The sequence below is a fragment of the Tenrec ecaudatus genome, chromosome 10 (genome assembly GCF_050624435.1).
Source record: "Tenrec ecaudatus isolate mTenEca1 chromosome 10, mTenEca1.hap1, whole genome shotgun sequence".
Taxonomy (NCBI): Eukaryota; Metazoa; Chordata; class Mammalia; order Afrosoricida; family Tenrecidae; genus Tenrec; species Tenrec ecaudatus.
Window position 1 is genome coordinate 60,424,627 of NC_134539.1, and position 13,197 is coordinate 60,437,823.

The 13,197-nt window shown below is 42.7% G+C and overlaps 2 protein-coding genes across 2 annotated transcripts; both read right to left on the minus strand.

The window, feature by feature from the left end:
- Nucleotides 1–5,414: 5,414 nt before the first annotated feature.
- LOC142458526 (olfactory receptor 1N2-like) lies at nucleotides 5,415–6,365 on the minus strand. The gene has a single exon (XM_075559529.1). The coding sequence runs from the start codon at nucleotides 6,363–6,365 to the stop codon at nucleotides 5,415–5,417; it is 951 nt and encodes a 316-aa protein (XP_075415644.1).
- Nucleotides 6,366–10,784: 4,419 nt separating this feature from the next.
- On the minus strand, nucleotides 10,785–11,723 carry LOC142458527 (olfactory receptor 1J4-like). Its single transcript, XM_075559530.1, has one exon. It carries the CDS (start codon nucleotides 11,721–11,723, stop codon nucleotides 10,785–10,787), a length of 939 nt encoding a protein of 312 aa, XP_075415645.1.
- Nucleotides 11,724–13,197: the final 1,474 nt, after the last annotated feature.

Below are 13,197 nucleotides of genomic sequence, written 5' to 3' on the forward strand. Positions count from 1 at the left end.
TTTTGCTCTGTCTTGTTTTTGTTTGTGCATAGTATTATCTCTGCAGGTCTATCAAGATAAGATAGGTTGGATAAACAATCTGGAGAAGAAAACAATGGGACCGATGGTTCTGGGAGAACATCGGAGAGGAGGAGGTGGGGGAAAGGAAGTGGTGTTAATCAATCCACGAATAAGGGAAAAACAAGTGATCCAAAATCATGTCAAGGTGAGTGTAGGAGGCCTGGTAGGGATTGATCAAGGGAAACGTAACCAAGAGGAATTACTGAAACCCAAAGGAGAGGCTGAGCATGATAGTGGGATAAGAGGAAAGTAAAAGGAAATACGGGAAAGAAGTAGGAGCCAAGGACGTTTATAGAGCTCTAAATACAGGCATGTATATATGTAAATATATTTTATATGATGATGAGGAAGTAGATCTATGTGCATATATTTATAAGTTTAGTATTAAGGTAGCAGATGGACATTGGGTCTCTTCTCAAGTACTTCCTCAATTCAAGAACACTTTGTTCTATTAAACTGGCATTCCATGATGCTCTCCTTCCCGGCATGATCGTTGAAGACAAATGGGTGCATAAGCAAATGTGGTCAAGAAAGCTGATGGAGTCCAGCTATCAAAAGATATAGCATCTAGGGTCTTAAAGACTTGAAGGTAAACAAGTTGCCAACTAGCTCAGAAGCAACAAAGTCCACATGGAGGAAGCACACCAGCCTGTTTAATCATGAGGTGTCAATGGGATCAGGTATCAGGCATCAAAGAACAAAAAATCGTATCACTGTGAATGAGCAGGTGTGCAAATGGGGACCCAAAGCCCAGCTGTAGGCAATTAGACATCTGCTTTGAGAAGGGAGGAGATGAGCCAGTTAGGGTGCAGTATAGCAACAATGAAACATACAATTTTCCTCTTGTTCTTAAATGTTTCTCCCCACCCACTCACCCACCATCATGATCCCAATTCTTCTTTACAAATCTGGCTAGACCAGAGGATGTACACTGGTACAGATGGGAACTGGAAACACAGGGAATCCAGGAACAGATGATCCCTTCAGGACCAGTGGTGAGAGTGGCGATTCCAGGAAGGTGGAGGGAGGGTGGCATGGAATGTAGGAACCGATTACAAGGATCTACATATAACCTCCTTCCCGGGGGAAGGACAACAGAAAAGTAGGTAAAGGGAGATATCAGACAGTGTAAGATATGACAAAATAATAATAAATTATAAATTATCAAGGGTTTGTAATGGAGGGAAGGGAAAATGAGGGGCTGATATCGAGGGCACGAGCAGAAAGCAAATGTTTTGAGAATGATGAGGGCAACAAATGTACAAATGCGATTTACACACTGAATGGATGTATGGATGGTAATAAGAGTTGTATGATCCCTCAATAAAATGATTTCTTAAGTGTCCTGGCAGGAGAAGCACCTGACCTGCTCTTCAAATGTCAGGAAGGGGAAAGAGAATCATTTTCTACATCAACAGCCCCAGGCTGATTCCTTTGAGGTGGATCAGACATGCCTCTACCACCTAGCAATCTTTTGAACAACTCTGACACATACCATCCCTCCCAAAGCACACTCCTCTGTGTTCAAAAATTCGTTTCAATGACTCCAGAGCACTCACAGACCATATGAAATGTTACATAGTTTATTAGGGAAGTAACAAGTTACAATTCAGGTTCAGAAAGGCTCAGGGTACAATTATTCAAGCAGGACAGGCTCTTCTCAGCCAAGTCCACAAGAAAGTCTGACTTTGACCCTCAGCCCCTCTACCAGACCTCTACCCTGCTCAGGCAAGTGTTACAATGCTCTTTTATCATTGTCAATACGTATTACTCTACCAGTAAGCCTTATCCAATGTTGCTCAGCTCTAGATTCCTGTGTCGGCAAGCCTAGTTCCACCAAATTCCCATAGGTACCCATTCCAGTAGCAAGTATCCTACCTAAGGGATCTCAGACTTCTGGCTCTGTTTCTGCCATTTCTCTGCTGATGCTTCTCACCATCTCTTGTCTTTGGTGGGAAACTCTCTCTGAATCTTCCGGATCTAGGATAGTCTCGGTGCAAAGATCCTAGGTCCAAAGGACACATTCAGCTCCTGACTCTTCTTTAGTGATATTGCTATCCCCCTACCATTGTCTCTATCTGAGATATCTTATTTTAAGCCTACTGGCTGGCAAATATGACCAATCTCTGCATTCGTGTTCAATATGCCTTGTTTTCATGGACCCAAACCCCAAAAGCTCAACGCACCTTATTTGCATTACTATCAAGCTATCCAATTCCCTAGGGGGTTGGAGCACATCATTTGCATAGACTTACCCAGTTATTTGGTTGAAAGTTACAAACACTATGACCAGAAGGAACATATGAATTAATTTACTGCATCATACATTCATATCTTTAACATCAGTACAACTACTGACTAATATTTTTTTCAAACTAATCAAGTCAGTCTCAATTGAAGCCAATTGTCAACACAAACTCAGGCAGCCAAACAAAGTTTGGGATCGAGCCACTGTTGTTTTATCCTCTTTTAAGGTTCAATACAAACCCAAATATAATGATTAAATATATATTTTACTGCTTCCAGTACTGTACCACTTACCACTACTACAAGAACATTGACAGACGGCTAGCAATGGGGCAGGCCTTCCCTTCAGTGCTTCAATGGCCTTGTCCCCTTTAATTATCACACCAGCCCAGATGGGCAACTCTGGCTCAAAGAGGTTGTGCGGTTTTCAAGTGATCACAACGCAGTTGGTGCAGACACAGTTCAAATGCTGGTAGAGATTGATTTTTGAATGAAGGAAAGAAAGATAGTCAGATTGGTCCACAGAAATCAAATGCATCAAGTCCATGAACTCAAGTGACCAGCAAACTTATAGCAAAATGAAAATAACAATAAAACAGAAGAAAACATTTGCATTATTTGTTATTTCACAAATATAGTAGTCAGGTTACATGTCCAGCATGTCTACAAGGGATGCCAATAAAATGGAAATACAAAAGAAATAAACGCAGCTTCTGTGAAAATAATGTTCCACACTGATAAATTTGATATTAAAATGAGGAAAATCAGACAAACCTGAAGTAGACATTAATCAAGAGTAGAGAAACAGGAAGCCTGGGGAAGAACTTGAAGAGTGATAAGAGATTAGAGCATCAATAAGAATTTTAAAGCTGACTATAAGAGAACCAAGGAGCCCTATATGCTGGGATCCACATGATAGCAATGAGTGGCACAGGGGTGAGAGCACATGGCTTCTAACCAAAAGGTCAACAGTTTGAGCCCATCAAGCCCTCCACACCCCTAAAGAGGTGGCAGTCTGCTTCCCATCAAGATTACAGTCTTGGAAGGCCCCCTCAGGAAGTTCTATCGCATCCCCTTGGGTTGCCGGGTGGGAATCGTCTCAGGAGCCATAGATTGTGTTTCTAAGAGAGTTAATGGGAGGTCAGTGTTCAGAAAGGTCCTTGTGCTGTCCACCTGCTGTATGCCAAAATGATGTTGATGCCCTGGGTTAAAAAGCAAACCAGCGACTCTCATATACGCACTGCTTCATCTCTCCATTTGTAGCACATAGGGAAACCTCTTAGCAGTATTTCTCAGCATTGGCTTCACTCTAGAAATTCTTGGAAAATGTTTTTTAAAGCAAAGATATTAGAATTCCATCTTCAGGGGTGTGTGGATTGGAACTTGAGTTAGCAGCATGTTTTAAAGGTACAGACGACAATTATCTGCTGTCATAATTGTAAAACATGTACACCTAGAAGAAGAAAGGGCTAGACAAAAATGCAGAACTAAGCAGACAGTGCACATAAGATCCTACAACAAGCCCCTTTCAGTGGGAGAACCACGAAGAAATCATACTCAAGGTTAGGCCAGGCTGGTCCATAGATCGGTGTAGTCTGCACTGCATGCAGCCTGTCCTGATAGAATCTTTGCGATTCCTTTTCTTCATCATTTTAAAGGCTAGTGGATTGATGTCCTATAAAATGTCCTGGGAAAACTAACTTACTATCTCTAAGTAGAATTATTTCTCTTCTCTCTGTGCTCCAGTCTTTATGAAGACAACCGTCACTATCCACTCTGGGTACCTCTCTCCACATGAGGACCAGACCGCGTGTCTTCTTTCACTAAAAATGAATTCTTACTAGTTTTAGCTTTGATCAATAGTGCAGAACTCAGAAATTAGCCTCATGATGGGCATCTGCATATTTGTTGAATATGGATGTATCTTAGTACAAGCATTGGCATTGAGAAGTGGGATAATGTAGTAAATCTTCACTACTCAGTGCTTTCCAGCTCTAAGGGATGAAGCCATAGATCTTAAATCAAGAGTGTCAAGATTGGGGGCCAAGGAGTTGTAAATAGCAAAACATATCAATAAAATAAAACTTTTGAAGCAATCCCATGAAGACTAGACCTATTTTATTATAACAACATCATACTGTGATAAAGTGAGCTACCTAAGGCAGAGCTTTCTCTATCTCAATATCTCCCATTGCCAACACGATGCCTGGAAACATAACAATAAAGAAATACAAATTGAACAGTATCCTCCAAGGTTATTCCTATTTCCCCTACATCATCTACAACCAAATTAGTTTTTTATAGGTCTTGCCATATGTCTTAGGCTGGGTTCTTTAGTGAAGCAAAACCAGTGAATACATAGATAGATAGAAAATTAGAACGAGAGTGAGAGATTTATCTCAAGGAAATGGCTGGCACAGTTGTAGAAGCTGACATGTTGCAAGTCCGTAGGTCACCTGTCAGGCTGAAAGATTCTCCTGGTTCATGCAGCTGCAGAGCTTGACTAACCAAGACCGGTAGGCCAGTTGGCAGGCTGCTGACCTACAGACTGAAGAGGCCAATGACTTCCAGGCTTGGTAAGCAAGGCACAGGCTATAGACTCAAGTTCAAAGAAGCAGAAGTCAGACGATGATGAGACAGAGGCAGGACCCATATCCAGCAGCATGCCAGAGAGCTTTGCCAGAATATCCATTAACTTGGGAAGCAGAAAACACCACCAAGGAAATGCCTTTTCAATGCACTGATTGCTCATCATAGAAATGATTATATTATGTCTGGGCTCATCTGGACAGGGGAGTAATTGGATCATACCTTACAACACATTGAAAACCATGGCCCAGACAAGTTGACCTACAATTTAACCATCACATCATAGAAAGGCAGAGATCTTCTCCCAGACATAAGAGATTATTTGCAAATTTTATATGTAGTAGAATCCTCCATGCTATTTTTGTAATGGTAGATTGACATTGTGCACAGTCTGATTTGACTCTGAAGACACTGAGTTTGTGATAAGTCTTCCCTAATAGCTAAGTACATGGGGTTGGAGGGAGGAGTATTATTTCCTGATCCCGTGAGCCCGCCTAAGATATAACATGGACACGAGGTTAAAGTCCCTGAGAGGAAAGTGTGCTCAGGCCAATAAGCCTTCCCAATGCTGTCTTCATCTCCTTGTTCCTAAGGCTGTAGATGAAGGGGTTCAGCATGGGGGTCACCACTGTGTAAAACACAGCTGCAATTCTATCTTTTCCCCCCGAGTGTGAAGAAGGGGGACACAGGTACACACCAATAGCTGCACCATAGAAGAGGAAAACAACCGTGAGGTGAGATCCACAGGTAGAGAAGGCCTTTTGCCTGCCAGAAGCAGATGGGACCCGGAGGATGGTGGAGAGGATATGTGCATATGACATAATGATCAGTGAGAGGGGACCAGTAAGTATCATGGAGCACACGATGAACAAGGCTATCTGGTTGGTGCTTGTGTCTGAGCAGGAGAGCTGTAGCAGGGGGACCACATCACAAAAAAAGTGATGAATAGTGTTGCCTGAACAGAAGGACAGCCTGGCCATAAGTAGTGTGTGCAAGAGGGCAGCCAGGGTGGTGAGAACCCAGCATAACGCAAGAAGGAGTACACACAAGAGAGGGCTCATGAGTGTGGTGTAGTGAAGAGGCCTGCAGATGGCCACGTAGCGGTCATAGGCCATCGCACCCAAGAGCAAGTCATCCAGAGCACCAAATGTCATGAAGAAATGCATCTGAGCCAAGCACCCCTCATAGCGTATGGTCTGACGATGTGTCTGGATGTTCACCAGCATCTTGGGGACGATGGTGGAGGAGAAGCAGGCGTCAGCAAAGGAGAGGTTGGACAGGAAGAAGTACATGGGGGTGTGGAGGTGTGGCTCAAAGCTTATAGCCAGGATGATGAGCACGTTGCCCATAACAGTGACCAAGTGCATGCTCAGGAAGATGCCAAGTAGAAGAGGCTGCTGGTCTGGTCTCTCAGAGAAACCCAAGAGGAGAAATTCAGAGACACTAGAATGGTTACTTTTGTCTGCCATCATTCTGTGGAAAGATTGAAGAGAAACATGTCAAAAAAAACTCTAGAAAGGTGGTATTTGGGTCCTCTCTAATCGAGTCAACCCCACACTATTTATTTGTCTTTGAAGTTCTAAGTCAATAGACTGTGCCTCCAAGATCTGCCCATCTCTTGTCAAGTCCTTAATCTGCCAAGAAGGTTGAGCAAGCAGGCAGAGATGAAAGCACTCTGGGAGGAATTTGTTGGGAAAGTGGCTATTTCCCTTTCTGATCCATATCTAGTAAGACCCACAGGTCCTGGCTCCCAGATTCTCTGCTTTTCTAACACAGGGTCTGACACAGGGACTATCCAATGCAGTATCCGATACTAGGCAGTATGTAGTCACAAAGATTCTTACATCATTACACAGATGGATTCTCAAGACTGCAGGAATTTAAAAATTACTTGAACCAGATCACAAATACGGGACTGTGAGGCCAAAGCTCATTCTGAAAAATATCTTGCAACACAGCTACCTGTGAAATTAACCTTTCTTCTGTGAGTACAGATACAGATGGCCCACTGTGTAAGGAAGAATTCTCTGGTGCTCCTTGGAGGGTGGTCTGAGACCCAGGAGACAGAGATACTGACTGAGATCTTCATGGGGCTACACAGGAACCCCTGCCTCTGTCTTGCAGAACTCACCATATGAATTGTCCCAAACAGCATTCCTCACCACATTACTGCCCGCCCATTACTGCAGTTCTCCCCTTTGATTTCAGAGTGCACTCCTCAGGCATCCAGGCCACCTCTCAGCCTGTGACAACCAAAAGGAGTGAGATGCTCTTGCAAAGGTTGCAGTTGGTGGGATGGAAGTAACAGACCACATTTCAGTGGCGAATGTTCCAGGTTCTGTGTGAGAATTGTGACAAGAGTATTTCTAAGCTCTGGGACTCTGGAGTCTGCATCTGTTGGCTGCTCCTCAGAGACAAACATGAAGCAATTACGCTGGTTTCATGCTCCCCAGGCCCAGATTCACCAAGGACCATGGGAAGAGGTAATGCTGCAATGTCTGTTGCTGATTTAGCATTTGATAAAAAACAATTTCCCAGAGGATATGTGTATTTAATAGACTCTTCCCTCATCCATTTTTAATCTGTGATAAATAAGATAAATTTTGTTGGGCATTTTAAAATGTATGTAAGTCAGTGATCAAATTGCATGTCTATATTTTTATTATCGGTCCAGCTATTATGTAAGGCTGCAGCTCCTAATTTTGGGATGTTACAGTTTCTCTGCTCTCAGAAGGGGTACTCTATTGTTACATTTGGAAAAAATAACGTGAACTTTTGAGAAGGATATAAACTGGTCAGTTGAAGTGTCAATAAGTATAAGCTTCCAGAAATGTTTGTAAACTTGTAATCACATTGCATATTAGTGTTTGTTTTTATTTGTAGCAATTTATGTTCCAAACCCAATGAGATGATTCAGTGGGGAAGGGAATGAAGCTTTGTTTTTAACCCCAGTTCAGAAAAAAGTCTTAAAATAATGCATATTTTCAATAAGGGTGTTATAAAGGTTCTATGTACATATCCTAAGCAATATAGTAAATGCTGGTTTGCTTTGGACTATGCATACCAAACTCACTGCTATGGAATCACTGTTGACCCATAGCAATCCCCTGTGGTTTCTGAGACTGACTATTTACAGGAGTAGAAAGGCCTGGCTTTCTCCTGCAGAGCTACTGGTGGTTTTGAACTGCTGACCATGCGTATCACAGTCCAACACTTAACCACCAGGGCTTCATATTAGATTATTTATATGCAAGAAAAAACAATCTGGATTACAGAGGTGGACTAACAGGATAGTAGGTTATAATGCTTTTCCTTACAGACTTATTATTTCATGAGAAAAATGCATTCAAAGTAGGAGTCCCCAGCCCATGGCTAAAAGTATGATTATCAATCTTGAGTCCTTTGGAAGATGAAGCTGTTGGGGCTAGGCGATGTTCAGGGTTTCAGGTAACTGTAGTGTAGGCAGGGAATGTGAGCCAGGTGCTCAGTCCTACAGATGGAGTCGCCACAGCAAGGCGCATGGTATACAGTCACTCATTGCTTTGTCCTGGCTTATTAAGGCAAGCTTTCTCCAGACCAACACAGTGGGGTTCCAGCCTTTTTCAAGTTTTGGCTCTGGAACTGGTTGGGAGTTGGCTTGCAGACAAAGTTATTCTGTGCATGCAGCTTAATAATGCAGGAATAAATGCCATTTGTCAAAGGAGCATGGGATGCTAAAAGACAACTTCATCAGCTCCAGGTCAAGGTCTACTGAGTGAATATTAAATAAGCAGGAAGTAAGGTTCTCTTCTGATTTTCCTTGCTCCATCCACCCACCAACTCACTCATTCAATGTGCTTTAGTCATATCTCAAGGAGGAACATATGATTCTATATGGTAGGTGTGGCAGTTGCATAATCTCTTGTCAGTGTGCGAAAGAGCAGAGTCCTGCCTGTCAATCAGACTCTACTTGACCTCATTTGGAGGCACTGCAGAGATAAATAGCTCACTGGAGGCAGGACGCACACACTCTTCCTGTGAAATGCACACACACACACACACACACACACACACACACACTCTTCCTGTGCCAAGTCACATGGAGCTACGCTGAGAGAACCAGAGCCCTGAAGCTGGAGAAACCACGTGGAGACCCACATCAGCGCTGAGATGCTTCCACCACTATTGGATCCACAAGACTTTCCATCCACTGGCTGGTGATCTTCCTGCATTAAGCATCATTGCATGGCTGCAGGAGCCTAAAGAGGAATTTATGGACTGGTGTCAACATATGGGGTAATATGAAACTTATGGACTTGATCTGGACTTGGCTGGGATGTTTTCTTACTGTACAATTGCTCTTTGATGTAAAGCTCTCTCTTACACACATATGAATGTCTCTGGATTTGTTTCTCTAGTCCACCTGGACTAACACACTAGGGCAGCTGACTACGTTGGAATTGGGAATAGAACCTACATGCCATGCAGTTCTAGGGTGCTCCCTGCTTCCCACAGTCACCATCTTTCAGGAATGTGTGCAAGTTCCTGTGGAAAATTCACCTCTGATACAGAAGACGGAGAAAGCTAGTATTCATTGTTCTTGGTCAGCTTTAGGGTTAAGGCAAGTTCATTATTACATTTATTTCAAATAAGTAATACATCCAGTGTTTAATAATTATTTCCTCCTATGCAAAAGAAGAAGATGTAGGGCCTGTCTTTTTCTCATACTCTTCTGCTGTGGTTACATGGTGCTGACTCTCAGAAGCCACTGCGACCCCATTTATGCTTACCTAAAGAGCAGCATAAAGAAAGAAACCTAGTTGGTCCTTCACTCTATGCTAACAAATACCTATTTCTCGGCCTCGTGGTATAAATCACTAAGCTGAGAAGAAATTATTTTTAGGGAGTTAGAATGAAGGGACTAAGTGACAAAGGGACGGAATTCAGTGGGTGCCACAGGAAGTTGCAGACAATGGGTACATTCTTTGTCTTCCTTATTCTTCACCTAGATTGAGCCTGTGTCCTGATTTAAATTTAAATATGCAATGATAAATCTTCATAGACATTCGATCAGAGAACAAAATGCTGATGGAGGTCATTATAATCTACCAGGATGGTCAGAGTTCTTAAAATCAAGAAGAAGGTTTGTGTCCTTGAGTGAAACATCTACATGCATAATAATAGGCGGTTTCCTGGAGTTAAACGGACACTGTAAAGTTTCTTCTCCTGACCCATTATCATCTCCAATCAAAAATGTGAGAAGAGCATTGAATGAGGGGTGGAAAAATGGAAAGAGACCTCCCAAACCCCCAGTTCTGTAGTCTTCCTACATCAAGGGACCACCAACCAACACCTTCCAAAGATTCATAAGATCCAACAAATTCCCAGTAAATCACATGAGAGGCATACATTCTATTTTTAAAAAACGTTTTATTAGGGACTCATACAACTCTTATCACAATCCATACATACATCAATTGTGTAAAGCACATCTGTACATTCTTTGCTCTCATCATGTTCAAAGCATTTGCTCTCCACTTAAGCCCTTTGTATCAGGTCCTCTTTTTTTCTTTTTTTTCCCCTCCCTCCCCTCTACCCCCTCCCTCATGAGCCCTTGATAATTTATAAATTATTATCTTGTCATATCATGCCCCATCCAATGTCTCCCTTCACATTCTATTAGGTACATAATTTCTGAACCTAACAGGCAAGAGCAATAATCAATAATTTCCATGTAGAATTCACAGCTTACACTAAAGTGCCTTTAGGAATGCAGAGAATGACTATAACAGAATACAAATCTTTAAAAATTAATTGTGAACTTTGTCCATTTTGAGCGGGATTAGAGGTCCAGTATCTGAGGATATGAAAATTCATATATCTGTTATAAATAATAAGAGCAAACATCATTAAGGAGGAATTGTCATCTTGTTGAGGAGTTTTCCCAAGGCCCCCTTCATGTCCCGGTTCCTTAAGCTGTAAATGAAAGGGTTCAGCAAGGGGGTGACCACCATGTACATCACAGAAGCAATTATGTCCTTGTCCTTGGAGGTGCTAGATGAAGGGAAAAAATACAGCCCAATAATTGTCCCATAGTACAGAGACACAACAGAAAGATGGGAGCCACAGGTGGACAGGGCTTTGCAGATCCCCTTGGTAGACGGAACCTTCAAGATGGTGGCCCCTATTCGGCCATAAGAGATGAGGATGCACATCAATGGGAGAGTCATGACTGCCACTCCCACTGTGAAAATGACTATCTCATTGAGTGAGGTGTCTGAGCAGGACAGCTTGAGCAGGGCCGCAAGGTCACAGAAGAAGTGGGGGATGGTGTTGTCAGCACAGAAGGACAAGCGGGCCAGGAGGAGGGTGTGAGACAAGCTGTTGGTACAGGAGAGGATCCAGGACACAGCTACTAGTAGGCTGCACAGTCCCCCCCTCATGCGAGTGGTGTAGTGCAGGGGGTGACAAATGGCCACATACCGATCATATGCCATTGAAGTGAGAAGGAAATTATCCAGAGCTGTAAAAAATATGAAAAAATACGTCTGTGCAATGCACCCGGAATAGGGGATGGATGGATTCTGCGTCTGCATGTTTATTAACATCTTGGGAACAGTGAGAGATGAAAGGGAGATGTCGGTGAGGGCCAAGTGGCTGAGGAAGAAATACATGGGGGTGTGCAGGCGAGAGTCCAGCCTGATGAGCAGGATGATGAGCAGGTTCCCCAGCACGGTGGTGAGGTACATGCCCAGGAAGAGGGCGAAGAACATGGTCTGCTGCTCTGGCCGGATGGGGAGCCCCAGGAGGAGGAATTGCGACACGCTGCTCTTGTTCTCCCACTTCATGCTGTTCTCGCTACCAAGTTTAAGGCTGTTGAGGACATATTAAGAAGATATACGCTACATTCCAGAAAGTGGGAGACTTGGCCTAATTTTCCTTATATGCTGATACTTAATGGAATTAGTAAAATTGCAGATGAGGCACACATTAACAAGAGCCAACATTTCTTAGTTCCTTGAGTGACAGAATGGAACTCTTCCCTCTGTGGCCCTGAGAACCATACCATGGAAAATGACATCTCACCCCTAGAAGGCTCTTTGGTGAGTATTCCTAATCACCAGGGCCCAGTACCCATTCGAAGATTTGACCTTAAGCAAACAAAACACCAAACTCACTGCCATCAAGTCCATGTCAACTCACAGAGATCCTATAGAACAGGGTAGAACTGACCCTGGGGTTTCTAGGCCTGCCACTGTGTACTGGAGGAGAAAGCCCAATCTTTCTGCTGCAAAAGCCACGGGTGGTTTTAAACAGCTGGCCTTGCAGTTCGCAGCCCAACACGTAACCACTTCACCACCAAGGCTTCTTTGACTTTAACATTCATTGTGTTAAATTTAAGAAGCAAAACAAACTTTTCAAATAAAAGGATGCAAACAATAGTATTGTAGATATTCCAAAATAGCACTTGTAATACACATGGATTTCTATTTATTTCACATAAATATTAGGTCCCTAATAAACTCTGAGTCACGTTAATGTTTTCCCTATTTCAGTGAAAGGAATAATTTTTTAAACTAAATTTCAATGTGCCTTCCCCTGTTTAAAAACTGTCAAGTTGTTTCTACTAAACTTAAAATAAAGTGCAAAGGTGCATTTTCTCTTCATGCAATTCTTTAAAACACTGTGGTTGTGGTACTTTGTTTCAGAGGCAATAGGAAACGCCTACGTGAGAACTGGAAAGATTACAAGGTCTATCTAAATACTCTAGTTGCTGGATACCTCTGTGCACCTAATGTACTGTCTCCTTCCCCAGCTTCCAATTTGCAGACAGCAATCACTTAACAGAACTGTAGGGAAATTAAGTTATGGTTTCTTTTAAAAATATAGTTATTTATTTTAAAAATTCATTTTATTGGGGGCTCTTACAGATCTAATAGCAATCCATACACCCATTGTGTCAAGCACATTTGTACATATGCTGCCTTCATACTTTTAAAACCACTTCTTTCTACTTGAGCCCTTGGTATGAGCTCCTTTCTCTCTCTCTCTCTCTCTCTCTCTCTCTCTCTCTCTCTCTCTCTCTCTCTCTCTCTCTCTCTCTCTCTCTCTCTCTCTCTCTCTCTCTCTCTCTCTCTCCCCCTTCAAGAACCCTTGATAAATTATAAATTATTATTCTTATTTTCATATCTTACACCATCTGCTGTCTCCCTTAACCCATGTTTCTGTTGTTCATCACCCTTGGGTAGGGGTATATGTTGACCATAATGATTGGTTCTCCCTTTCTCCCCCCACCTTCCTCCACCCTCATGGTAACACTAC

Bases quoted from the DNA above. Each gene is read 5' to 3' on its own strand.
- LOC142458526 (XM_075559529.1), bottom strand. From the start codon at position 6,365: ATGGCAGACAAAAGTAACCATTCTAGTGTCTCTGAATTTCTCCTCTTG.
- LOC142458527 (XM_075559530.1), bottom strand. From the start codon at position 11,723: ATGAAGTGGGAGAACAAGAGCAGCGTGTCGCAATTCCTCCTCCTGGGG.